This window comes from Ascidiella aspersa, chromosome 6, assembly GCF_963924565.1.
Source record: "Ascidiella aspersa chromosome 6, kaAscAspe10.2, whole genome shotgun sequence".
NCBI lineage: Eukaryota > Metazoa > Chordata > Ascidiacea > Phlebobranchia > Ascidiidae > Ascidiella > Ascidiella aspersa.
In genome coordinates, this window is record NC_139452.1 from 10,439,093 (window position 1) to 10,466,449 (window position 27,357).

Genomic DNA, 27,357 nt, shown 5'->3' on the forward strand with positions numbered 1-27,357 from the left:
TTGTTGAAACAAAAATTATAATTGTTGCAATAACCGTTTTGCACAGGTGGTATAACCGATTGCACCAAGCGGTAAAACACGAATTAAACGTTTAATTAAAATACAAAAGCAACATTTTAAATTTTGTTTAATTGAAATTGTAGTCAAAATAAAAAATCGAAATTTTTTTTACACAAATGGTAAAATAGTCAAATCTAGCATTTCAGACAATTTAATACTATCCTTAATTAAGTTCGTCACATAAATCTTCAAAGGTAAATATACATTGCTTTAAGTAAAAAATATGTATTGAAAGGAGCAAAATATGCGAAATGTAAGCAGAAAATTTACACTGGTACAAATAAAACATTTTCACAGTAAGAAACACAAACAATTTATCGAAAACCTTTTTTTACAGGAAAAATCTGCACATATTGCTTCAAAAAGAAATGCACAGGGCAGTGACAGACACATGTTAAATGGCAAGCAAATTGTTTACTTCACCTATGCTTAAATTCAAGCCTCGCAACAAACCCTACAAGCTGGTAAACCTGAGAATGAGGAACTAGTTTTTTAGCCATACAATTGAAGCAATTTAAATAGGATAAACAAGCGGAAACAAACATAGAACTGAACCCGAACCTGACAAACTCTGCAAGTTTTGATGCTAGTTTGACAAAAAAAAAGCTACACAACAGTTTCCCAAAAACACAGAATTGGGTAGAAACGAGTTTGTTTTATTGAAGTCCGCAGCAACAATGTACGGCAGCATTCTAAAAATTATATGTTGAATTAATATAGATTAGGTTCACTAAACTGGTTACATGAAATGTACAGTAACATTTGTTTCAGTTGGTGTGAGTTTTTTTCTGTGACTTAAGTTTGGCCGTTCAGCTATATAGTCAACAGCCTTTATATATTTTATGTCAACCTTGCATCAAAGTTTCCTTCTGAGTACGGTAAAAGTTTTTTCAAATTAAAACCAAAAAATGGGACCTTTTTGCGCTTTACACGATGATCCCAACTTCTGTTGCATATTTGCACAGTATTTTGTTGGAGAACAGCATGCTAATTAAACCTTTCCAAATTAAAATCTATTTATCTGCCCCTGGTTGTGGCTCAGAGTAAGTTTTATTTTTACTAGAACAAGGCCAAATGGGTCTATTAATGCTAAAGGTTGCCAAACCCTGTTATAGGACAACGATTGCAAAACTAATTCTGCAACATTGTCATATTTCAAGGTTTTTGTAGAAAAATAAATCAGTAACACATTCAAAGCTGCGTTCAACAACAAAGAGCATCCCTTAAATTTACAGTTGTTAAAATATATTGAAATTACTCACATGTGAATGTTTATTTCACTCAATTAGCTAATTTATATAATCTGCTGTGTTGATAGTTAAAATGTATTTACCATTCTGGTGAAACACTGAACACGTTTTTGAAGCGATACACATCATCGGATGGTTTTGGTTTCAAATACTGTATAATCATCATCCGAATCAGAATCAATAGGATGAAGACCAATAGTTTCACCTCCTGAATTGTTTAAAAGTCCATATTTCTTGACTTTTTTGTTGCGAGTTCTATTAAGATAATTAGATGTTAAATTTCGTTCCTTCAAATTTTTAAGTATATATATAATTAAAATATGTATCAACTATAAATACATCCTAAAAGACTATGATGCCACCTTAAACAAATAATAAACTAAAAAATATAAACAATCCTAGTTGATTACCTGTAAACCCTAATTCCAAAATACAGTGCAATAATAATAGTGACTGCCAACAACACATAAAACCCTCGTTTCAGCATTGGCATATTATTATTGATGTAATCTGTTATTTTGTGATCTGATGGTTTGTGTTGCGTAATGGTTTCATTGTATTCGGCAATAGTTACGCCGGCCTTCTTTTTAATAGTGCTGTTTGTTTGAGAAGCTTTCTCAAGATCTTCTGCTTTGTTCTCCGAACCCAAAGACGCGGAATTACACAGATGCAAAAGAGTCACCAAACAGATGGCGAAGAACAGGAATCTACATGTAGTGTTGAGATACATATTTGTAACACTAGTAACCTGTAATAAAAAGTGCAATAAATGATAATCTGTAATATAACAGTTGCTGTTTGCTGTGAAAAATTTACGGTATAACTGAACCATTTTCTATATAAAAATATGAGCTGGTCCTGAAGTTTTAAATTTATAGTTTGGTAAACAGCTATAGAATTAGTTTGAGTTTATATTTTGCTGTTCAAATATCTCAAGTATTATGGTATTTATATTTAAAAATAATACTTGGCCTACCCAAACCCCAGATTGGAAACTTTTGCGCAGGGTAAACAATTTTGCAGCTTTAAGTTGCGCGGCTGTAATACCATTTCCATCCAAATTTGCGGCTATAATAACGTTATTGGCGAAAACAAAATTTGCACGACTGAAAATGGAGTACTATACTGAAAATCGTTAGCGCGACGAAAAGTTTTGCATGTTTGAGTGATTTTTCGCGGCTGAGCGCATTTTGCGTTGATTTTACATGAAATGCGCGGTTATGACCGCGGCTTAGCGGAAAACTGCACCTTAGCTCAGACACTCTCACCCAATTAATAATGTTCGTTGTGGTAGGAATCTAGACCAGCGCTCAAAGCTGCTCTAAGAAATTGGGGCGCTATTCAATTACCCTACCACATTTTCGTCAGGGGTTATATTCCTAACATTGTTTTTGGATGGGGTGCTAAAAAGTGCTTCAAATTATCATTATTCGTTCTCCCATATTTCTTTCTTTCTTTCTTACGATTTCAATTTAGACAACTCGTTTCGTTATTGTAAAAATAGTAGTAGGATTCTTGACCAGAGTCGAAATTAGTTTGCAATTCAGGCTGTCAGCTACCAAAAATGTACAGTCATAGTGCAGTACACGCGTAGCCTGTACACACTGAAATGAAAAAGGATACGTCATACCAGACTGCATAATAAACAACTCTCATATTGATTAAGCATTGAGCAATATGGTCACATGACAAAATATGTAAAGCATATAACTTTAAGGGACAATTTTTAATTTTAAGGCAAATGTGTTTTTACAACTGCAGGTAACTTTTATTGAATTCTAACAGTAAACAGCGAATTACTTTTTTCATAAAATATAAGTTAGGTCGGCGTTAAACGAATAACCAGCATCTAAAATGTATTTAATTAAACTAGATTTTAGTTGCATTCCTGCATCGAACTATACCCTCAGGTTTCCAAAAGTTACAGGTAGGCCTACTTGTTTTAGCGGTTCCGTTATTATGTATTGTTGTGAGTTTATCTCTGAAAGGTATTATGCGTCCCGGAACGAAAGTTTTTTGCACGGATGCGCAGGAAAATACCAGATGTTTTGAATAAATTTTTAAGATCTATTAGCCCCTATTTGATCACGTACTGACGTTTATAACACATCTTAGTTGTGACGTCTTCCCTAGAAAGTTTCATTATTTTTTCCGAAACAAAAACCCGCCCATGTATGGTGGCTCAGTTGATAGAGCGTCAGTCCTAATATGACTGTGTGAGTTTCAACCTTGTTTTTCTATCATGGCTTGCATGAATATACTTAATTGATCGATTGATTCAAGTAGTCTGTTGAAGACCACGATGTACTGTAATACGTAGGCCTAAGCCGTTTTCTTGGATCAAATAATAACTTGAGAAGGGCTAGGTCACAGTTTTTGTGCATCTATGTGTATATATTCATCTTACAAAATTGACCTATGTATAACGCTTCATTTTAAATTAAAAGTCTTGGAGATTAATCCAAATGACCGCAATATCCCGCGATTCGTGCGAAATTGATACCTATGTCAGACAAAGATTTACCGTGCAAATACAACGTGCAAAACGAATCAAACATCATGTTGCATCCCACGAGGCCTAAAAGCGCGAATAAAAAATTAAGTAGTCTTATGTTGTGGTTTAGGGTAAAAAAAAGAATATTTAGACCTCGTAGATTGATAATCGGCACAATCGCTTTACTGTGACCACCCTCAAACTGTCAAAAGATTGATCAAGGCGCTTTTTCGATATGTTTTTTTAACTGGCAGCTATGTAGCTAATAGTTTCGAGTAAAAAATATGATACCTTTTCCGAATATACCAAATTAAAGCAGACTCAATCGTTGTGTTTGTATAATGCAAACTCAGTTCCTGTCTCTATCTGTTGATTTCAACGTAATCCATAACCTTCGTTATGTTTATGTTCGCTTTGCATACAACCGTTTCCCTGTGATTTGCTAAAAGTTCATTTTTCTTGGCAATTTAGGTACTTTCCGAAAAATGACCCTTGTAGGAATTTATGGCGAAACAGTAAATCTCTTAATCCCGCAAAGCTGTTCACGCGTACACGTAATTTTAAATATCTGGAAAAACTGGCGCTGGTGTGAATCACACCACAACGCATATCAATGGGGTTTGGGTGCGAGTAAGCGTTTGGTTTAATATGGGCAATCATTATTATTAAATAAAATATATAATTTTACTTAACCCAGCACTCACATCCAAACGCTAACCCAAATAATGTGCGTTGATTTAATAATTGTTTTAACGCTGTAATAGGATTCTACACCAGCGCCCGCAGGTTTTTACAATATTTTTTTCGCGTTATAGGATCCCCATGTTGATAAATAAATCACTTACTGAAGGTAGTTGGAGTGTTTAGCCATAATTGCCTACAAGCATAAAATTTAGACTGATGGTTAATCAGAAAAAAATATGCCAATAAATAAGACTTAAATGTGTTGTTATCTATAACCGATATTTGCATTGGGTTCTATATTCCCAATTAAATAAAGTACAACAATCTTAAATTATTATGTTTTAAAAAAGTATTTGCCTGTTTGGCACTGTTTTGTAATCCAACAACAATGAACATTATGTTGGTTGGGGTGCTGGTTAGCATTCAAGTTTGGGTAGGTTAAATAGAATTACTTGACCCACCCTCACCCAACCCTAACCTACACCCTAACCCAAAATTGGGCGCTCGTCTAGAATCCTACCACAACGAACATTATTTGGGTGAAGGAGCCGGTTAGCATTTGGGTTTGGGTGAGTCTAGTAATAGTGTTAAACAATATTAATTGACCTATCCACACCCAAACACTAACCGACACCCTAACCCACATATTGTGCATTGCTTAATATTTATTTCAACGTTGTGGTAGGATTCTAGACCAGCGCCCAAAATTGTGTGTTGCTTTAATAATTTTTTCAATGCTGTGTTAGAATTCTAGACCTGTGCTGCATTTGATTCTTTGTAATAGATGTTTTTAAAGTTGTTTTGTGAAGTATAACCCTTGGGTATATTAGAATTGAATATTTGTTTAAAGGGTAGCCTTGCTGAAGAATGAGAGCAACATTAGTAAAAAGAGAAAAACAATTTACATTGACTTCCTTGCCAAAAAGGGAATGATTTAGAGCAAAATTAAGTTTTATGCTGTAAAATATTTTGTTGTTTAAATCAATTTTTAATGCCCAGTTTAATAAAAGTGAACTTTATGACTGTATTATTTTATTATAATAATTTAGGTTTTACAGTTAACAATGCCCTTGGTCAGCTTTTTAAGGTGTTATATACTTGCAAATACATGCGTATACACGTCATTTACAGACAACCCAGGTTAAAAACTAAGGCTTGTCCCCCGCACAGTATTCCGCTGGGCCGCATTGTAAAATGCGGTAAGCCACGACAAATCGCTCAAACGCGCAAAACTTTTGTTGCGTTAACTGTTTTCAGTATAGTACTCCGTTTCAATCTGGCAGATATGTAGACAAAATTTTATAAGCAAGTTTTAGCTCACTGGTGTGATTTTAAACTGGCCTGATTCTGGTAAACAATAATTCTCCTATATCTAAAATTGTAGTTATTTTAGTATATCTTATCCTAATTCTGTTTAAATCCTTCAGGATTTGCTTTGAAGCATGAAAGTGAGACATTACTCTTATTTTTAACTTGCCATCATGGAGCTACTCACAATAAACGAAACCTGTTGCGAAATATGTGTCTATAATTGGTTCTATATAGTTATCATGAATTTTTTTTTATAACTTAATATTTTAATTTTCATTGTCAGTTATGATATGGAATAACGTCACTATTATTAGGCTGTGCACATTAAACTTACCTGGACACCACTAATTCTGTTGAAAGTTGCGATCATTGGGCACATAAACAGCAAGCATAGTAAGGTGTCTGTCCCAGTGGACACGGAAACTTGTGGCGTGCCAAGGTTGGAACCAAGATACAGAGTAATGGATGATGAGGCAAAAGCTCAAGATCCCGCAACACCACACACTCCCGGCATGCCGGAGTTAACGGACACTGAAGCCACTGAGGTTATGGAAACAGAGGAGGGTTCAGTCACGAATGACACCAGCATGGTAAATGGGGAAATGTCTGAAAATGAAGATTCAAAGTCAGACGACATCACTGAAGAAGATGATACCTTAGGTTTTTATCGCTCTGAAGCAACTTTCTCCTATACTGTTGAGAACATTCATAAGTTAAATGAGTCTGTTACCAGCCCTTCAACATATGTACGTGGGTTGCCTTGGAAAATCTTGGTTATGCCGAGGCAAGGCCACGACAGGGCTGCAACTGTGCGAAGTCTTGGATACTTTCTGCAATGCAACGCAGAAAACGATTCAACATCCTGGTCCTGTCACGGTTCAGCTGAGCTACGAATTTTGCCAGCCAAAGAGGGCATTGAGATGATTGAGAAAAGAATCGACCATGTGTTTTATTGTAAGGAAAATGATTGGGGCTTCAGTACATTTCTTCCGTGGGCCGATGTCGTCAATCCAGAAAAAGGCTACATGACATCTGACAAAAAGATGACGTTTGAGGTTCATGTTTTTGCAGATGCACCACATGGTCTCGCCTGGGATAGCCGCAAGTTAACAGGCTACATTGGCCTGAAGAATCAAGGAGCAACTTGCTACATGAACAGTTTGTTACAGACACTGTACTTCACCAACAAGTTGCGGCGTGCGGTCTACATGATGCCCACTGAAACCGATGATTCACTTAAAAGCGTTTCACTGGCATTACAGCGTGTCTTTTATGAGCTGCAGAACAATGATAAACCGGTTGGCACCAAGAAACTCACCAAGTCCTTTGGCTGGGAAACCTTGGACTCTTTCATGCAGCATGATGTGCAGGAACTCTGTAGGGTTTTGCTTGACAACGTAGAGCTAAAAATGAAGGGCACCTGTGTGGAAGGGACAATTCCAGAACTTCTTGAAGGGAAGTTTAAATCCTATGTAAAATGCAAGCACGTTGACTATGTCTCCAGCAGGGAAGAATCGTTTTTCGACGTTCAGCTTATTGTCAAGGGAAACAAGGATGTGCAGGAGTCATTCCGCAACTACATCAAGCACGACAACCTGGATGGAGACAACAAGTTTGATGCCGGACAGTTTGGAATGCAGGATGCAGAGAAAGGAATTATTTTCAAGTATTTCCCCCCTGTTTTGCATCTGCAGCTGTTAAGGTTTCAGTATGACCCTGTGGCCGACATGTACGTCAAGACTAACGACCGGTATGAGTTTCCAGAACAGCTAAATCTTGACGAATTTATGGAATCACCAGATGAAAATGACCCTGCAATATATATTCTTCATGCAATACTTGTCCACAGGTGTGTATGGAAAAGGGTGTGCTTAAAATGTATATGTTAATTGTTCACTTCAAATTTTAACAAATATCTAGTATTGGTACTTGTTTCATTCTAGGGTGGATTGTGCCGAACCGCTACAAATTTAATTTGTGCATTTCAGCCATAGTGCTTTGAACCAATGCATTGTTTTCTACCTTGAAATAGACATTTCTCAGAAAATTGGGAATTAACTATCCAAATTACTATCGTTTGTAATGCTGAATTTTGACTTTCAACAACCTTGAAACTACTACATTTGTCTGTTTCAACTTATTAATTTTGCTTATTTGCCAAAAATGAAAAAACACCTTTAGAAAGTTTCACAATTGTAACAAATTACTTGATTTTTTTCCTTAATATTTTCACATATCATATGTTTATTCTAAAATTTCAGTGGTGACAATCATGGGGGACACTATGTGGCTTACTTAAACCCCAAAGGTGATGGAAAATGGTGCAAGTTTGACGATGATGTTGTGTCACGGTGCAGCAAGAAAGAAGCCTTCCATGGAAGCTTTGGAGGTGTCGGAGATGATTCATTTATTGGAAGAAACTCTACAAATGCGTAAGTATATATTATATAAATCAGTGATGGTAGTGTTTTTTTGAATTATGAACTATCACAACAGGTTTTTCATGAAAGGTTGCTTATTAGCTTTGTTACTGTGCGGTTTTGCGATATTAACCACTGTCTGAGTGTCTGTGTGTCACATGTTGCTGAATTTTTCCGGTATAGATGGTTTATCCAAATTTGTTTGTGTTGCTTAATAGTTTTGTTAAAACCAGCAGCCTTAGATTGATTAGTCAATATAAATATATAGGTTAAGTGCAGAACTGTAGTAGTTGCTTGGCGTTTTTGTACCTGTGAAGTGTTACCTGTTGATTTTACCTTAACAGAGGACAATTGTAGATGTATATATACATTTGTTCCTGCCTTTACAGATATATGCTGGTGTATATTCGAAAGAACAAACTCAAGGAAGTACTGTGCCCAGTCGCTGATGATGACATACCAGATCAGCTCATGCACCGTCTGAATGAAGAAAGAAAAATTGAAAACTTCAGACGCAAAGAAAGGTATTTCTCCTAGACTTTCAGACTAAACTTGATATACTGAAATGAATGTAAATAATTTGATATACAGAAAGATGTTTATAATATATGTACATATATGATATCTACACATTTATATTACTCGGGCATAGCGGCATAGGTATAAATATTAGGCATATATATGTAGTAACTTTTGTTGGTTATGCACTGCTTTTTATAGACATTTACTGTTAAATGTAACTCCTGTGATATAAAGTAATTATATAACTTGTAAAATAAGAGGAAGGAATGTGTGGAATTTATATGCATGCAATAAAACATGTTCAACTTTTTACACAGAGCTGTATGTTTAACGTGTAATAAACTTTATATTTGTGTGTTTTTTTTATTTTACAGGGCGGAGGCACATCTTTACATGGCAGTAAACCTCATCACAGAGGATATGTTCTGTGGGCATCAGGGAGAGGACTTGTTTGACTTCGACAGATCGTACATGACCAGGTAAGTTGTGATGCTGGTATGCTATGCTGATAATTAACTATTCATTGACTAAATAAAGATGTCACAAATACACCGACTTTGCTCAGATAGGCTTCCTGTGTAATTTGATGCCTATCTATTAATGGACTTTTTCGCTCTAATTTATTGTTGCCTACTTATTGATTAACCTAAACCCTATTCAAGTAAGCTGTTTTTTTAATATTATTCAACCTGCTTAAACATTTGCCAACAACAATTAAAAAAATTAGAATAGTGAAGATGAGCAATAATATATTACAAACTAGGTTGTGAAAATTTGCTACTATTTTCATCAGATTCTCGAGACTAAGCTTTCTATACCACAATAAAACTTGCTCGGAAGTGAACAATAAATAGCAGTAATTTGGTTTGTTAAAAATACGACAATTTGTAAAAACAGACCAAATGAACAAGCAATCCATTTTTCCATTTATCATGGAGTATTTAAAGCAAAACACTTCACGAAGAAATATATCCATCTCAGGATATGCCTTATTAGTAAAGTTCTTAGATGCAACTCTAGTTATTTACTCAAATTAGCTTGAAATCATCTGCAGGAAAACCCTCTTGTTCGAATTTCACCTGTAGTATTGTTGTGGACAGCTTCGCATTAGGCATCAGCAGTAGTCTGTCATATTTTGAGTTTCCCATTTATATTGAGGTCCTTGGTGTCTCTTTTCCATTATTTGATATCTTGCCTTGTTCCTCACTCATATTTCCGAGGTTTTTAGGAAAGCAATATAAGTGACTGAACAGATAGTAAACTTTTATGTTCATCCTTCATCCAAGAGATTGAAAGTTCGTAAGCATCACTTCTACGAGATCCACATAGTTGCTTGCTTTTGTGTTTCCAAGAAATCATTTTACAACTACAACGAAAGAGTGCCAGGCTGCCTCAACCTTGGTCATATGTGATGGAAAAACGTGATCTTTAATTAATTTTAGTATTTGTGGCTCTTAAAAAAATTTTTGCTTTCAGCTTTACAATGCAAAGACCAGAAAATACTTTGCACAGGTAATCAAAACAAGCACCATCTTTCTAGGGCATTGACAAACTGTTTCTTCAAACTTATTTTGATGTGCAAGGGGGTAAAATTATGCGATTGCGACAGATAAAGGGTTATTTACATGTTTTTATCTCCGCGCGAAAGCTATTCATGTATGGGCCATTCCATTTTAATCCAGTGTTGATCAGTGGCCCGACTATCCCAGTAACAAATAAAGCAGGGATACATGGTGTAGCCGCCTTTTTTTATGCCCTAAGAGAAAGTCGGAAGATTTTAAAATTAACGCATATCTTCCAGTTATGCTTTAGTAGTGTTACTTTAAAGACAAGAATGTTATAACACCGGAGGCGAGAAGCCAGCAGTTTAGACGCTTCTTTAGATAAACCTAAATAACGAACTAGGAAAATAGCCTTTAACTGATAACTTTCAGAATAAAACTAACTATTGCCTTTTCAGTGCACTACAAGGCTCATGTTAGTGCTTTATGTGGAGAGGATATAAACTAATCTAAGGCCTTATTTACCTCATAAGCGAGAAATTTGTGCCAGACAACTCAACATTAGGGCAAAACTAAATAGCTGCTTCACATGGCTTCAGTTTTTATTATCCTATGTTACTCATTATACATTTTGTCATGATGTATGTAGGAAGAAGCAATAACTCAAAAACTAGAGCCAACTCAACAAAAGTAATGGCATTTTCGGACTCAGTGGCCCTGATATACCCCTAAATCGATCCAACATATCATGCTTTTAAAAAAAATTGTTGGCCTGTGTAATTTTAGGAACTCTCATGTCAGTAAAAGAACCTATTTCATAAAAGGTAATATTTATGACTACCTAAAGAAAGATAAAATCAGCCAAAAATTTTACTCTTACCTTACCAATAAATTGGTATCAGTAATTTTGTACCATTAGTATTGCTGATATTATGCTTTGATATATATGTTAAATTTTTGCCTTAAAACAAACAAATTTCCTAAAGTTTTTAAATTTGTCATATTTTTTATTTTTATTGCTGACTGATAGTGTTTGGTTTGCAGTTTTTTACATCATGCTAAGTTAATAAGCAGGAAAAGGGATGTATGATTAAATTCGTAGATAAGCTAAATGTTATGTAGTGTATTATTTTCAATGGTTTTGATAGCGGTCGGTCTCTAGTAAAGATATGCTGGATTTTTCCATTTTTAAAACCCTTATGTCAGTTTTCATTCTGCGGTGGTGGATTTTTTACAGCATTTTGTGTGGACACTGAAGTAGTAAAATTCTAGCAGCCTCAATCACATACAAAGGTTCAGTTGTGGAATGATCCTGAACTTTAAAACATTACTTTTAAATGGTGTTACACCTGCAAACCTCAAAACTTACTTCTACACATACATGCTTGTGGTGAAAAGTGCCATGAGACATGATAACCTTTTGTACAGCGGAATATTTGAAGAAATTTTGTCGATACATTTTTCCCTTAAAATCAAAAACCTACTTTTTTATTTTCCATCACATAGGCATTTGAAGATTTTGCGACAAGCTTCCTATGACGATTTGATCAGCCTCATCTCAAAGTTGATCGGATTTCCAAAGAACCACTTTCGACTTTGGCTTTTTAGTCAAAGACCCAACACCACATGGAGACCAGCTCTTTTGCATGTTGGAGATGTAAGATTGTTTCATTGTATTTTTCTTAAAGGCAGAAAATGCTTTGGATAAAGTTTTACCCGCAATGTTTTGAAATATAGTGCTATTTTAACTGTTTTGGACTAAAACCTGTTGTTTTCTGTGATCAGAATCAGAACGTTTTTGTGTTATTTTCTCTCAAGCAGACGTATGGAAAAACCCTGCAGGAAATTGCAGAGAATGACAACCCTTGGCATCTCTGGCTTGAGACATTGGCCCCGGATTCGCCCCTAACGACCCTGCCAACCTTTGATACACAAGGCGACATTCTTCTATTCCTAAAGATGTACAACCCTCTTACACAGAGCTTGTCCTATTGTGGCCATGCCACTGTACCAATTGAAGGGACCAAGGTAAGCCAAACTTTATTCTGAATTTTAAGTATGTTAATTTTTGAGTGAAATCAAAATTTTGTAGAGTTTATATCATCAGGATTCCATTTATTTTTGTGTATCTTTGCCAACATTGAAGTAGGTGTTATGACAAATGCAAAGCATTTGGACATTTCCACTATGTGAACTTCTTATAGTTGATGTTTATTCTTAATAAATGCTTATACACAGGTGAACGAACAATTTCTAAAAGTCAATGGTTGCCATTGGCTTAACTATTAAATAATTAATTTGTTTTTGTGGTACGGCAATAAGGGGAAAAGGTCATTTGACTGTATGCGGCCTAATAATGCTAAAAGGCTGTTTATTTTGGCAAATATTGGACTTTTACAATATAACTTGTTTCATATTTTGCTGTATAGCAAATGTTGTTTAATAAAACATATTATTTTGTAACTTAAAAACAGTATCTAAATTCGTAAAAATCTACTCTAATTTTCTTAAGTAGAAATTTTTTGCTGTTACATATAAGTTGAAAAAAATACTATCAGTCTATTAACCAAAATTTAAGACCCCAACTCTAAAAAATGGCAAACTCATCATCTATTTCTGTTCAGGTTATTGACATTGAGCCGGAGCTTCGTAAGCGTGGGGGGCTCGAACCAAACACCCCGCTCATTCTCTTCGAGGAGGTCAGCTCTTCGGACGTGCGCAAGATCGATGAGCGAAATAGGCAGTTGGGTGAGGTTATGGACAAGCTAATGGACGGCAACATCCTCGTCTTTCAGCCAGCACTGCCTGGTCTTCCGGACGCCATTCGTTTTTTCTTGGATATTTTCTACCGCGTAGATGTTTTGCTTTGCGACAAAAATGACCCACTCGATCCCGGATTTGTTGTCTCTCTGAATCGCAATTGGACTTATGGCCAGGTAGGATTTTTTTTTATTTTGTGCTGCCTAAATTAAATCTAAATTGCAAATAGATAAAAACTTGTCACTGTGACACATTTACAAATGCTTCACCAAGCGTTCTGTTTCATTTGAATGATAGTATACAAAATTTTGTCTCATAAACAACCAAACAAATCGTTGTTGTTGGCTGAATTATTATTTCAACCCTAATAGCATTAGTCTACTTTAGCATAACACACAATATATGTTGGCAATTGATTAACAAATGTTGCTGTATTTAGTTTGCAGAGCGTGTAGCAGAAAGACTGGATACAGATCCGATGATGCTCCAGTTCTTCAGGGTGCAGACAGCAAGAGACATGGCCGGAAGTGTGATCAGATCAAGCTTTGACGGCCAACTGAAAGATCTCCTTCAGGTCAGCTATGTTTAATAACATTGAAAAGTACACTTCTCGTAGATTTTAATTAAATGTTAGCTCAAAAGTTACTTAAACTAATATTGCCCCTTTCAAACACCCAAAAAAATTCAAAGCTTGTCCAGCAATGACAATGTGGATATACCAGTTTACATTCCGATTCCTGACATATTTTAAGCAAAACACAATAAAGAATATATAATTACAGACGTCGGCAGTTTAAAAATCCAAGCCGTCTCGCATGCATTGGGTAAAAGCCTTATACACAACTTTCAGATCTACGGCTCGAGAAAGCAGGCCAAGCGCCTCTACTATCAGCAACTCACCATGAAGGTGGACGAGTTTGAGACCAAGCGCCAGTTTAAGTGCGTATTCGTCAGCCCAAGTTTAAAAGAAGAGGAGATAGTGCTCTACCCAAACCGGACAAGCTGCGTCGCCAGTGTGCTCGAAGAGTGCCGGAAAAAGGTGGGCAATTATCGTTTTTTTAACAGTCTAGCGCCATAGAGGCTGTCAGGTACGCGCATGCAAATGGTAAAATTAATAAAACAATATGTTTTGTATTTAGATTGGCTGCTACTTGTGTGTTATTTTGTCAAATTCATAATTGTTTCGTGCTGTGGGGCTTATTAAAGGATTTATGTTTATATATTTTTCTCCTTTTGATATTGAGGTCACACAGTTCTTTAAAGATTATGAGACAAAAAGTCCTAGTAATAAAATCGTCACCGTATACTTTTTATTGCGCTTACTTAGTTTACCAGGTGCGCCAGTGCGCCACTAAAATTTTTGGAGGTCTACCCTAAGTGAAACGAAAAACACTGTTATATTGCAAAGGTTTGCAACCATTTATGCTTATCTACACTGAAAATATAATTATATTGCGACGTATTTACTATCATTAATGCTGATTTCTTGATACCCTTCATCTTTAGGAACAGCTTTCCTGTTGAAAACCACTGAAGTATAGCATTGATCGCACAATGAATTAGCACGGCCACATTATGGGCCCGGTGAAGTTTAGCTTAGGCGCAGCAGAGCCTATGCCGACAACAGGCATATAGAGCAATCGAAGCGCTGTTTTTGTAATTCTTTTGACGTAAGAAGTGGCTTTGGCTCGCATGACTGAATCGACCGATCGGCTTTGTCTTTTTATTATTAGAAACAAACTAAAAACTGAGTGAATATACTGTTGCTGCCAGGCATTATATAATTGTAAAGGGATTCTTCTGACAAATATTGTGTTTTGCGCCGACGTTTCGATTACGTACACAGGTGATCTTCTTCAGGGCAAAAGACTAGTAACTTTACAGAAGGTTATATATATATATATTTTTTTTTTGGTCTTTTGTTTTGTCTTTTCCTCACTTCATTTATAACTTTCTGTAAAGTTACTAGTCTTTTGCCCTGAAGAAGATCACCTGTGTAGGTAATCAAAACGTCGGCGCTAAACACAACATTTGTAAGAAGAACCTCTTCATAATTAAAAATTGAGTGTAAATTATTTCTAAAATGCAGTGGTTGCATGGTTGATTGAATAAGAGCAGCTTGACGATATGAGGCGGATTTAGGTGGAACACAAAAACTCTGACTGATGACGTGTCTTTAAAACCTTTTACTGCAGTTAAAATTTAACTTTGGCCTTAAGATTAAGACTCGAAGAAAAATATTTAACTATTGATTTCGTGTTATCTATGCTAAATAAAATTCACTACACATCAGGTAGCCAACTAGGCAATGGTTAAAATAGGCTAAAAAAGCAATGGTCTTGCGGTGACTCAGTAAAACGACCCGACCGTAAATCTTGTTTTTAATGTGCCTGTTTGGCGTAAAGCACTATGTTGATGTTAATGATTTACCGAGAGATTTTTGCGGCGCAAGTAAATGTATTGTTTAGCTATCCCCACTTTTTTCGTCGCCAATCGATTTCCAAAGTGGCCTGCTGTTAAACATATAGTTAGAAAATGTGGTCTTTTAAAAAAAACATTTTCTGCGGTCGTCTAAATGTTACAAAAATCGATATGTGTATGCGGGTTAATGCGTTGTTAAAGGTCATTCAGCAGAAGTCAAAACTCTTTCTTAAACTCTGCTTTGCGTGGTATATTTATAGGTTAACTTTTTATCGAATTGAATAGGTGGCGTCAAACTACTCGTCCCTAATTTTAGGTTACTATTTGATTTAGGAAGTTTGACGCAACATTTTTAAAGTCACTTTTTGTCACGCATTGATGAGATGCAATGGCCACATTTTGTATTGCCCTTAGTTTTGTCTCTTATGTCAAACCATATTGTGAACTTACTCCAGTGATTTTTGTTCGTATAGATGTAATATTTTACTAGGGTAGTATTTCGTAGAAAATCCAGCTTTAAAAAAAGAAGGTTTCCAAACACTTAATCCTTATTTAGTTTTGCAAAGTAATCTTTTAGAGCGAAACTACCATATACACATAGTAACAAAACAAAAAAACAAGCTTGTCTTGAAAAAAAAAACGACTTAAATTGGTGTTCGAGCTGAAGTTACGAGTTGTGTTTAAACGCCGGGTTTGATTCGAATACGCCGGGATCCGATATTCTCATTTGAACAATTCTATTCCTAGGCCTGTTTTCAATCGTTCGCAAATTTCGACACCCCATAAATTGTTCCACTTTTAGTATTTTCCTACTAAACAAAACTTAGCTTAATGTAGCACGACAGGTGAGTTGGCAGGGTGCTGCACGAATTGGAATTTTTTTAAATAAATTTGCTATGGAATGTTATCCACAACGCACGAAGTACACCAACAATTCACATAGCCTCTGCGAACTTCTGTGTTCTATTAATGGTTACAAGTTTTGTCGAGTTTTATTGCTGAATCTCGACAGGTAACTCATTTCAAGTGCGCGAGAAACAAATTCATACGCGCAAATGGCCCGGTATAGCTGTGCACGCATAATCGTATATGCTCGTTGTATAGCGAGCACCGTACCCTATGCATTAATGCCGACCTGTTTTTGATACTAAACATGACGTCACAGAATACTTACTAAACATGACGTCACAGAATACTTACTAAAAAGTTGTGGTAAAAATATAAAAATGTATTTTAAGTTGAAGTAAAAATTTGACTGATGGAAAAAAGTAGGCCAAAACGTAAGCGTGAACAGGAATATAAAGGATTTTACAGGAAGATCTATCATTGTTTTAGGGAGGCTGAGCACCCAAAGTTTTCACTAGGGATGCTCTTGTCTTGGCACCCCTAAGAACCCCAAACTCCGACAGGTGGTATGGCGTTGTTTTTCACAATGTTCAAAAAATGTGCCATCCCCGTCTCTCACAAACATTGTTCGCATCCTTGTCTCCCAAACTAGGCGTCTATGTTCCTTTGAAAAAGCTTCCCAGAACCTACTGGGTGCAGAGTCCCGAAAACCGCTTCGGCTACAAGTTTTCAGACCCGTCCTTCTTGTGTTTTGCAGCTGAACATAGACGACAGTCGCGAGTTGCGTCTTCTCGAGGTGGCAGGCAACAAGATATGCGAGATCCTACGACGCGAGAAGCCTCTTGAGGAGCTGACGCCTTACGGCCAGACCGCGCGCTTGTACCGCATCGAGATCGTGCCCGATGACCAGAAAGAAGTGAGTGTAAGACCGAGCTCGTTTTGATTTGTTTTTTGTGTGTTTTTTTTAGGACGTAACTATTTTATAACGTCATGACACAACAACAAAAATGCAGTTCAATATATTTGTCTGAAAAAAGACATAACTAATTCTGTTCAATACATTTGTCCATATCAGAGATGCACAACTGTCTCAAGCAAAAACAAAATATGAGTAATAATAAACCAATTATAATAATAAATTCTGACATAATTCTGATTTTCTCGCCAAGTCTCCCTAGTTATCAGAATAAGAAAAAAAATCGCCCTATAGTTAAAAAAAATGCCCTAGTTTTCAGAATTAAAAGAAAAATATGGTACATCTCAACTGCCCATGCTTTACAGTCCGAACGTTAGCCCGAGCCTTTTGTTTTGCAGATCGGCGACGACGAGGTACTGATTTGCACTGTGCACTTCCACAAGGAGATCTACAACACGTTCGGCACGCCCATCCTCATCAAGATCCGAACCGGCGAGCGATTCCACGACATCAAGGAGCGCATCCAGAAGGCCATGGACATCTCCGACAACATCTTCGACAAGTACAAGATCGCGGTTGTCGTCAACGGACAGGTGCGTTTATTGTTGTCCCCAATAACTTCAGTAATGACAATTGTAAAACTGCTCTTCCGGCAAAATGTTATTAAACTGCCAACGTTTTGCAATTTTATCGCCCTGAAGAAGATTGCCCGAATGGGTAATCAAAACGTTGGCACTTAAATGTTTGCTGGAAGAGCAATTTTACAATCGAAACAATGCCTGGCAGCGACAGCATATTCATCAGTAATGACGTGCCCTCGACCCTGTCTTATAGTTGCTTTTTGATGCCTATTGATGCGTAAAAATTCGGAAAGAAAACAATTTTGATCGGTGCATCACCCTTTTTTAAATAACAAAAACGATTTCTTTTGATCATTTTTTCATTCACTGTTTTTTTTTACAAATTTTCTGTCAGTGTTATCTCTGCTTGTCCCTACTCCCTTTAAAACCTCGTTAGCACTTGATTTTATTGCATCTTGTTGGCCAAAAGCAAAATTTGAGCAGCACTTTTTTCTGCTAAGTGCAATGATTTTTTTAATAATGATGATGCGCCAGTGTGTTTGCCAACTTTTTTATCATTCCCTGTTGTTCTTTGTCCAGGGCTAGGTTAGATTTTTTCTCCTGCAATAATTATTTCGTGTTAAATTAATTCCAGCACCGAACAATACAATTTAAACCAGCGCTTTTAAACCGCTAGGTCGCGAAGTTCTTTCAGATGGCCCGTTACTTTTCTGAGCTATTTTAATTATAAGATTCAAGATTCTATTTATTTTTGCGCACTTTGCAGACATTAAAAAAGAGCATAAAATACACAGTTACAGCGAAAGGATCGAGTCGAGTTGCCCGTTGTTTACGGCTAATGGAAGCTATAACCTGTTAAATTAGACTGCCGTATTGAATTTGCTTTCAGCGGTTCAAAAAATTATCATTATTTCACCAGTTATTCGTCAATTGCCTGTGTTATTTACATTAATTAGTCACCACAACTTATTTTAGCCATTAATTATATCCTAATTAAAAGTTGGTCACAAGGTCAGATGGTGTAGTTCAAGTGAGCTGCAAAAATATTTGTTTAAGCTAAAGCTAACCGTGAGGAATAATGTCGAAACGAACTGCTTAAAAGCAAACGTTTAGGTTGATTGTTAAACAAGCTTTAACGGCCGTCGACCGACTCGAAAGAAGTGCCGAGCAAATTTTAAACAGTTGCCTTCTCTTTCAGGTTAAATACATGTCGGAAGAAATGGACATCACGATCAACCTTAAAGACGTCATGCCGCCGCCGGCTCCCTTGTCAAGTCCGGTAAGCGCAGAGGTGACAACATAGTTTTTATTATTTTTATGTTGTCTGTCGAGTCTGCCATAAAGAGCTATTCCGAAAACCGCAAACTTCATAAGTGGTTGTTTTTTAAAAAAAAGTGGCTGCATATAGGTTTTAGACGAAAACGGGTTGTTATTTATATTTTTCGATTAAGGCGGGGTACTTTAACTGGGGTCCACGGACTCTTTCCTTGGCTTGGGGGTTCGTGGACTAGTTATAAGGGGTCCATGAAGCTTAATTTAATCTTGGTGTGTAACTTAAAAACAAAGTTTTAAAAGAAAATTATTTAATAAAAAAAAATTCCTGAAAAAAGGATCGAAAAAATGTTTAAGGGCTCCGCGTTAAAAAATTAAAAAGAAAATAATGATTCTGACTACGCATTGCCATTGTATGTAAATTATTGGCTGCTTGACTAGTTCGTTTGTTAAGTGTGCAATTGGCCATTCTTATCATCAAGTATAGATCAATGTTCAGTGATATCGTTTTATTCTCTCTTTTATTCTCGAACTTAACATATTTAATTATCTTATCTAAACTAAAATTCTTGTACGCAAATTTAATATTCGAGGACACGTTTTATGTAACTCTTACGGGAAATGTTGGGAACACTTGCTGATATTGCCATAAAAACCTTCTACGTCTTAGTTATCCTTTTTTCTATTCCAAGACATGTTAACGTCTTGAAAGGGCCTTTTTGGTGCATAAGTGTAACAATTCACATTTTGCAACAGAGCTCAAAGCTATGCAACAAGGCTTGGATCGGCTTGGACCACCTTAACAAGAACTCAAAGCGGCACCAGAACAGATTCGGCTACCAGGAGAAGGCTATCAAAATCCACAACTGATCCGCTAACATGTACTTACGGTCACTGTCGCTGTGTGTTCTTAACCCACAGAAACGATGAACCCGTGTGTAACCGCGTATATAAAAATAGTAATCATTTCTCGTTTTGGCTTCCCTTTGTCTAAAACTAAACTCTTGTCTTTATCCCTCCTTCTCTTTTTCTCCATGCCTGTGTCCGCGCCGACCAGTTACGTGTCGTTTCGACTGTCCGATTTTTTTCACCAATACTATTTGTGCGTTCCTATTTATTTAAGGCTCCCTGCCCGCCAGCGATAAGAAAAAACGTTAAAAAGGCAATACATTTTTTCAGGCGTTGTTTCGCATCTGTTCTTTCCTCGTCGTTTAAACCTGGCCGCAACCAAATCTAGCGGTTTGCGCGTGAACTGTGTATGATATAAAGTTAAACGAATCGTATTTCAAAGGCCTTTCTCGCTAAGCTTCACAGCGCCAAGCGCGCGCTAAAGAGTTCCAAACGAGCTGATTTTGCAACTCGGCCGAAAAATTGACTTCAGTGCACGTTTAGTTCATGGCTGTACATTACGAACCAGACGAAGTTCACCGCGTCGCGACCTCTTGCACATATAAAGTCACCTGGCTTTGTTGACAAAGTTCACGAAGTTTTATTCGCTTTGGAGAGTCTGCCAGCTTTTCTAACTTTCGCTGGACATTCACCACACGTCGCTTAATAACCGATGATTCGTTTTTTTTTGCTGGACACTTTTATTACCACCTTCACGCGTGGCGTAGGCAATTCTCTGTCTTTTGCGATGCTGTTTGTTAGTTTTTTTTTCTCTCGCCCCGACTTCTCGATTCTATTTTTCTCCTAATCGCATGTGTGTGTGTACTAGTTTACCGTGTTGCCCCCCACCCCACTCTACCCTGAAATGGGTTGTTGATCTACGGGCCCCTGTTGGATTTACTGTACAAACCGCCCGGTAAAGTTAAGTGTATCGCTTGTTTACTGGCAGAAGTATAGTCGTGTGTGTGATTTCCTGGGATGGGCTGATGCGTTGTTTTTCCCTTTTCAACATATATTGTGTACCTATCTACTCTGAACAAACGAGGCCTCTGGAAGTAATTTCTGGCAACTTTAAATCCGACTTGCTCTCGTTTAATATACACCTATAGCCCACCAGCTGAAATATTGTAAATTAGAAAAGCTTTAGAAGATTTATCAAATTAAAAAAATCCTGCGTACACTTTTTACTCGTGTCTTGGAGAAAGTTAGTCATCCGGAGCGTTTATTAGCTCGTATCTCGTGACCCTCGCATAAAATGGCCACTAAATATAATTTGTTGCTTTGAAAAAAGATTGAATGTTGAACTACGAGGAGCTACTTACACTGAAAGAAACAAAGACTTGTAAAAGGTCTGTCGACGTCTTTCATACAAGTGAATGTGTCAGATATTAATTAAAGTCAAAAAAAATGCCGAATTAAAGAGCATATCGTAAGTGGTTCCGGACCTGCCCGAAGTAATGGCATTCCAGGTGGGACGCCAAGGTCGAAAATACAAAAGACATATTTCGGTATGGCGACTGTTCTCTTATATCCAGGGCTTTGATGCAGGCGTAAATGTTAAATTGCTCCGGAGCTCTCTTTTATCACAGCCTTCACAGGTTAGCTCCAGCTCCAGCTCCGAAGCTTCTTACTGCTCCGGCTTCATTATGTCAAAAACTGAGGTTCAAGGATGAACGCTTAATTTGAAATATCTAGCGCAGTGTTTCTCAACCTTTCACACCCCGCAAAAATAACAAATAGATTGCGGCACCCCTACAAGATTTTTACGTTGGCAATTCACTGGAATATCACAAACGGAACTAGAACGAAACACATCAACTCTACACAACATAGGAAATTATAATTGGGTTTATTTCACTCTAATCTTTACAAAAAAATTGTAAGAGTTGAGCAAAAATCAGATTCATAAAGATTCTCAAATATCTCTCGGTACCCTTGAGCATTAGAAATGGCACCCCAGTGTGCCGCTGCAACCCGGTTGAGAACCACTGATCTAGCGTTTCAAAATAACCACAAACAAAACACCACAATGGTTAGTTAGAAAAGGTGGCGCCAAAGAAGCAACAATTCTTTTTTTGTGAAGGGTTGCTGTTAATTTTGTGAATTCAGCCATAAGTTGTAGCAAAGCATCTTATGAAATACATCGGAGCCGGAGCTATTTTTTAAACCACTGGACAGAGCTCCTGCTCCATTAAAAATGCTCCGGGGATCCGGAATCAAAGCCCTGCTTATAACCAATATGGAATTCATTAGAAACCAAGTTGTTAATTTGAATGCTTCAACTAAAAAAAATAGGTTTCAGAAAAATTATCCTAAAACCATCGTTCCTACAAGTGAAACGCACGGGAATAACTAACCACTATAGGTCAGTGGTTCTCAACCAGGTTGCCGCGGCGCCCTGGTGTGACCAATAGGTAAGGGTGTCAACAGGCATTTGTGAACTTTGAAGAATCTGATTTTTGCTTCATGATAAAACTATTTGTGTACGATTAGAGACCATTATATCATATTACAATTTCCCACATGTTTTAAGTTGATTGTGCTGTTCCAGTTCCATTTCAGTAAAATACCCAAAATACAGTCGGGGTGCCCAAACTATTTATTAATTTGAGGGGGCCAAAGCCTAATACCCTAATAGTAAAGGTTACAAAGGCCACGGTTGTAAAAGTTCACTCAAAGATAATCGTGGACACTTTTACCTTGCTCAAGTTTATAGAGATTTTATTCAAACACGCCATTAACAAATTGGTGGAATTCAACGGTCTTTCCATTTCAAATAACTGCTGCCATATGTTTATTGAACAAATTGCAAAAACACAGTTGTACTCGCACTAAAACAATAATTAAAAATCGAATTTAACTCAAATAGCGGGACAATAAGCAACGTTGGTAGAATTTTAACTTTCATTCCAAGTAATAGGGTTGACCAATAACTGCCTGGCCACTAAAAAAATTGTCATTAGAATGCTCAAACGATAAGTAAAGACCGCACATCAGCTTTTAAGTAATAAGACACGAAACAATCATTAGAGTTTCTAATTAACAATCCGGTCTATATGCAGAATAAATGGAACTTTGGGTTATGGGACATAATTTTCCTGACTGTTTCTTGAGCTGATTTTAAGATAACATTTCGAGTGGTGTTGTTTTTAAAACAGTGTCCTAACTAGTTTCTTCCAATGATGTCAAGTGGTGCCATTGTACCCAATCGAAGACTGCGTTAACTGGTTACCTGCCCCAACCACCCTCTTCACGTCACGCTCAACAAAGCAAGGTAATTATTACGATGGGAATTGTGTGATCAATGCCATGCTTCGAAGTTTAGAAACCTCGTTCAACAAGCAAACCTTAAAAGCTTCAAATAGCCACCACGTTTGTGCGGTCAGTAGCCTACTGAACCGGTGAAAAATGCAACAATGGGTTTTCTGGTGCGCCGCTGAATTTTGCGTTGCTTCTCCATGAAATAAATTTCTTGTGTCTTACAGCGCACAACAAACTGCTAACGATATAATATTTGTTTCTGTTCAGTCAAAGCCACGATCCTTCCATAAAAGTATACAAAAACAGGATGGTCCTTTATAAGCGACGGGCCTCCCGCAAATGCTGTTTATCGCCCGGACTGCCAGACTTGCATAACGTCGGCCGCCACTCGCTATGCCAGATGTAGAACACGTCAGCAAAGCCATAACTTAAGTCTTAACGCGTCCACGCCGTTTAAATAGTATCTAAAGAGTCTCTTGTCGCGGACGAAGCCCAGGTTTTCGTACAGCTTCAGGGCAGAGTGGTTGGTCACTTCGGTTTCGAGAACAACCTGCAAAACAACATTACTTAGTTAAAGGGGCGGTTCGCAATAATCGCCAACTAAGGTGCGAAAAGTCATCTTGTCAAAAGCATCTCTATTTTGATAGCGCAAATAGGGTGAACTGGCAAACAGAAGCCACTAAAAGCAAATTTTCGGAGACTTTGGATGCGCTAAAGCTGTTTTTTGGAAAATAATTACACCACTATTGTTTGGCAATTCAGCAAAAAACCCTGTTATTCGTTAAAACGATTTATAAAGGAGTTGAAAGGATGGGATACAAAAGATAAATATATCTTACTTCCAATGACACCATATTCAGTGTAACAAAACAAAAGTTGGCGTCTATGGGTGGCGTAGTAGAGAACGTTTAATTTCCGCAAACACTTAGCCAGTACAGGAAATACAAAATTTAGATGCAGTGCCACAATTTCTGTCATTGTTGCACTGCTAAAATGCAGGAATTTACATTTTGCCTTTTTTTAACTATTTTTTTTTCAGTCTGAATACAGACAAAGTTAAAATAGATGTAACCAAAAGGTTTTTATTGGCATTTATTAAATACATTGTATTACTATACCACAGGGGTACACATCACACCTATTAGTGAATCCCATACAGCCATTGCCAAATAGACTATTTAACTATTATATCATAGGTTATTGTTTCTAATAAAATCCTTGGGACTTCCCATTACCTCAAGTCAGTCTACCACAAGTTATCCAACTATTGAACAAATTTTTTAGCAATTTCTGATGAAAAGTACTGACATAAATTGTTTAGCTTGTCATAATGACATTAAATTAGATTTAGCATGTTTTTTGTTTTAAGAAAGGTGGGTGTCACACCTACAATGTTTTGAGCAATTTATTTAAATGTGGTATTCCTGAATTTTTCCGCAATTGTCATTTAATTTCTTTAATCAAAAAACAATGTGGCAAGGTTAACATTTTATATTGTAGTTGGGTCGTCATTTTATGTTGCCTGTTCCTGTACTTTGCACTAGTGACTAGTTGAAAGCAGTGGTGTCCCAAACCTAGTTTAACTTTAAAAATAATACTGCAAATCACAATAAGTTGATTAAGGTTTACACACACATATATATAATATATTTAAAAGCTTTTTCCCCATTTTACCTCATCACATCCTTCGTCTGTCATTGCTTCAATTGCCATTTTTACAAGATTAGAACCTAAACAAAATTGAATTAATACAAAAAATCTACACATAAATGGGTGCTGGTCTAGAATCCTACCACAACACACATTGTTGGGGTTAGGGTGTGAGTTAGCGTTTTGGTTAAGGTTGATCAAGCATTAAATTACTAAATAATAAATATACGAACGCTACTCGCACTCAAACCCAAATAATGTGCATTGATTTAATAATTGTTTGAACGCTCTAGTAGGAATCTAGACCAGAAGGCATACTGGGCAGCATATATATTTTTGGCAAAAATATTTAGACAACAAAGTTGCATTCTTGTTCCCATGTGATACAGTATAAAAACGCCAGTGACGGATTTAAGACAATGTTTTAAATGTTAAATTGGACAAATTGGGTAACATGAATATAATGTCAAAGTTAGTCAGTCCTAATAATACGTTTTCTTAAGTTACTATTATTGAAACATTTTTTTAGCTTTAATGTTAAATCTCCTGTGAAAATATCAATATCTGAAAGTCAGCTTAAGGATTTTCAGTGGTGACTGTAACATTGTTAATTAAGAATATCAAAAGACTTGTTTGTAGCATGAAATATTAAGTTGCGGTTCACTGGTTACTCATTTATCAGTTTACTACAGAAAATGTTTAAGAGATAAAATTTCCCGGTAGTTTTAGTTAAAATGACCAAGTCTTTCGAACAGATGACTAGACTTGGGACTTCGGTCATTATGGCAAATGACTTCGATTAAAAGTAAGCGTTTATTTCGAAAAAATTTTACACAGTTTTCCGGCTTTTAGCATTAAACATTTTATATTCAGGCAATCTTATTTTCATCAGAAAGAAGGGTATTGGTTTAGCATAAATCGCTCTCAATTCCCTTAAGACATTGTTGTGTTATCAGACCCGGGAAAAAAATTTAACCAAAATAATTCCAACGACTTGGTTTGTTAGTCAGAACAAGAAGATGCCCAATATGAGTAGTCATGAGGTGCAGCAAATCGTTTGTATGATTGCCATAACAACTTTTTTTCTCCACTTCCCAGAAAAACATAGGGAAGTAGGTGAAGAGAAGGGTTAAAGGTTTATCAAAACCTCAAGACAGCCACTGCTTTAAGTGCTTAAAATGTGGCAAACAAGATGATTTAACAAAACAACTGATTTTATGGAAGAAGTCTTGCCAATCCTACCAATCTTTTTTCTTCTTACGGATTCATCAACAGCTAACATTGCGATGTAACCTCGTCTGGTGATTTTTTTGTGCAAATCCAACTTGCAAACAATGGCTCCAACATAGTGTGACCCATTTATAGCCTAACAAACAAAAGAAAAAAATGTTGATGATATAACAAATAATTACTCTTATCATTATTAGAGATTAAGTAAAGATTGTTAAACAGTCGCAGTCGGTAAAAATACTGCAACAAATAATAATATATATTTTAAAGTATGAGTTTAGCATTTTAAAATTAGTAAAGTCACATTTTTTATGAAAATTTAATCGTAAATAGGTTTCTTTAAAAATTAGAGAAGCCAGCACCAATAGACTTACCAAAAGACATAGATTGGGCCAGTTGTGAATGAAGTAGCGATAAGTGTAGATGGAGTAGGGCTCAGACAAATCTTTAGTGATCAGGTGCATAATGGCGGGCATCTGCAGTTCGCTCTTGTATCTGGCATAGCAAATGCCATTGCTGGCGGACACAATGTGATCTGCAATGTCTTCTGCTTGCACAAGCGTTGGTGAACTGTCTGGTGCCAAAGATTTAAGATTTAACTTTTCAAAATGCTTCTCCAGAATGCCGTTTTTAGAAAGAAGGTTAGGTACTTGTTCTAAAGTAGCACTGGCAGAGTCACTTTTACAATCATCCGAGTCGTTATGCAAAGGACTTGACTGGTCCTTGCTGCTTTCAGCAGCTGAATCACAGTGCACACCCTCTGTAGAATGGCAAGTGCAGCTTTTGCTTGCGGAAGCAGAGTCACACGGCTTAAGGCTGGTGCCTTGTGCCATTGTTAAATCATCTGAAAACTGTTTGTGCAAGCCATTTACTCTTTGTTGTGGAATGTTTTGTTCAACCAGCACATTTCCCACTTCAGAGTTGCAACTCATTGTAAAACTGTTGAACTTGCGTTACACACTCGCCATTTTTAACCTAGGAACATAATTAGATCTACTGTTGAGAAAGAGGTTATTTAGGTTTATAACACGTCAACAAAGTAATTTAAAGTAATGCTGAATTATATAACAAATGTCTAAATTAACCTAACTTAAAAATAAAATTCCAAACTTATTGCAAAATCACTAATTCGGTGTATATTCGTAACCTGCATGAATCCAGCAAACAGTGACTTAATGGTCATATGCTGAACTGCTGGTAACATTATTATAAATATGGAACTCATTACCACTTTCTACAGTTAATGTATTAAAAAAATTGTCTTTTTGAAATATTTGGGCTGCTTAAAC

General features: G+C 36.7%; 3 protein-coding genes and 1 pseudogene across 10 annotated transcripts; 1 reads left to right on the forward strand and 3 right to left on the reverse strand.

Annotated features, from left to right (window-relative positions):
- Positions 1-269: 269 nt before the first annotated feature.
- On the reverse strand, positions 270-2,054 carry LOC146139656 (uncharacterized). Of its 2 annotated transcripts, XM_083392050.1 has the most exons (3): positions 1,721-2,054; positions 1,394-1,565; positions 270-752 (listed from the first exon to the last, which is right to left on the reverse strand). In XM_083392050.1, exons 1-2 carry the CDS (start codon positions 2,038-2,040, stop codon positions 1,436-1,438), a joined length of 450 nt encoding a protein of 149 aa, XP_083248176.1. In that variant the 5' UTR covers positions 2,041-2,054; the 3' UTR covers positions 270-752; positions 1,394-1,435. The 2 variants fall into 2 exon arrangements, with proteins under 2 accessions (XP_083248176.1, XP_083248175.1); XM_083392049.1 differs by lacking the exon at positions 270-752 and having other exon boundaries at positions 772-1,565.
- Positions 2,055-5,970: 3,916 nt separating this feature from the next.
- On the forward strand, positions 5,971-21,211 carry LOC146139657 (ubiquitin carboxyl-terminal hydrolase 7-like). 7 transcript variants are annotated; one of them, XM_083393083.1, is made up of 13 exons: positions 5,971-7,648; positions 8,061-8,231; positions 8,609-8,743; positions 9,116-9,220; positions 11,750-11,900; positions 12,065-12,271; positions 12,868-13,179; positions 13,443-13,577; positions 13,854-14,042; positions 17,028-17,192; positions 17,585-17,779; positions 18,966-19,058; positions 19,796-21,211. In XM_083393083.1, exons 1-13 carry the CDS (start codon positions 6,261-6,263, stop codon positions 19,907-19,909), a joined length of 3,360 nt encoding a protein of 1,119 aa, XP_083249209.1. In that variant the 5' UTR covers positions 5,971-6,260; the 3' UTR covers positions 19,910-21,211. The 7 variants fall into 7 exon arrangements, with proteins under 7 accessions (XP_083249209.1, XP_083249213.1, XP_083249214.1 ...); XM_083393087.1 differs by having other exon boundaries at positions 17,028-17,186; positions 18,966-19,046; XM_083393088.1 differs by having other exon boundaries at positions 17,028-17,186; positions 18,966-19,046; positions 19,805-21,211.
- On the reverse strand, positions 9,775-11,654 carry LOC146139658 (uncharacterized; annotated as a pseudogene).
- A 1,493-nt stretch (positions 21,212-22,704) lies between the features above and the next one.
- On the reverse strand, positions 22,705-27,060 carry LOC146139659 (N-alpha-acetyltransferase 30-like). Its single transcript, XM_083391787.1, has 4 exons — positions 26,443-27,060; positions 26,081-26,204; positions 24,863-24,918; positions 22,705-23,738 (listed from the first exon to the last, which is right to left on the reverse strand). The coding sequence occupies exons 1-4, from the start codon at positions 26,998-27,000 to the stop codon at positions 23,601-23,603; spliced, it is 876 nt and encodes a 291-aa protein (XP_083247913.1). The 5' UTR covers positions 27,001-27,060; the 3' UTR covers positions 22,705-23,600.
- Between the last annotated feature and the right edge of the window lie 297 nt (positions 27,061-27,357).

What these genes read in the sequence shown, in the direction of transcription:
- LOC146139657 (XM_083393082.1), top strand. Translation starts at nt 6,261, where the DNA reads ATGGATGATGAGGCAAAAGCTCAAGATCCCGCAACACCACACACTCCC. An exon ending in GACAGATCGTACATGACCAG is followed by an intron (nt 9,221 to 11,749) that starts GTAAGTTGTGAT and finishes TCCATCACATAG; the next exon opens with GCATTTGAAGATTTTGCGAC. An exon ending in GCAATTGGACTTATGGCCAG is followed by an intron (nt 13,180 to 13,442) that starts GTAGGATTTTTT and finishes TGCTGTATTTAG; the next exon opens with TTTGCAGAGCGTGTAGCAGA.
- LOC146139659 (XM_083391787.1), bottom strand. Translation starts at nt 27,000, where the DNA reads ATGAGTTGCAACTCTGAAGTGGGAAATGTGCTGGTTGAACAAAACATT. An exon ending in GGCCCAATCTATGTCTTTTG is followed by an intron (nt 26,205 to 26,442) that starts GTAAGTCTATTG and finishes TTTGTTTGTTAG; the next exon opens with GCTATAAATGGGTCACACTA. An exon ending in CAGACGAAGGATGTGATGAG is followed by an intron (nt 23,739 to 24,862) that starts GTAAAATGGGGA and finishes GTTGTTTTGCAG; the next exon opens with GTTGTTCTCGAAACCGAAGT.
- LOC146139656 (XM_083392050.1), bottom strand. Translation starts at nt 2,040, where the DNA reads ATGTATCTCAACACTACATGTAGATTCCTGTTCTTCGCCATCTGTTTG. An exon ending in TTTGGAATTAGGGTTTACAG is followed by an intron (nt 1,566 to 1,720) that starts GTAATCAACTAG and finishes TTATCTTAATAG; the next exon opens with AACTCGCAACAAAAAAGTCA.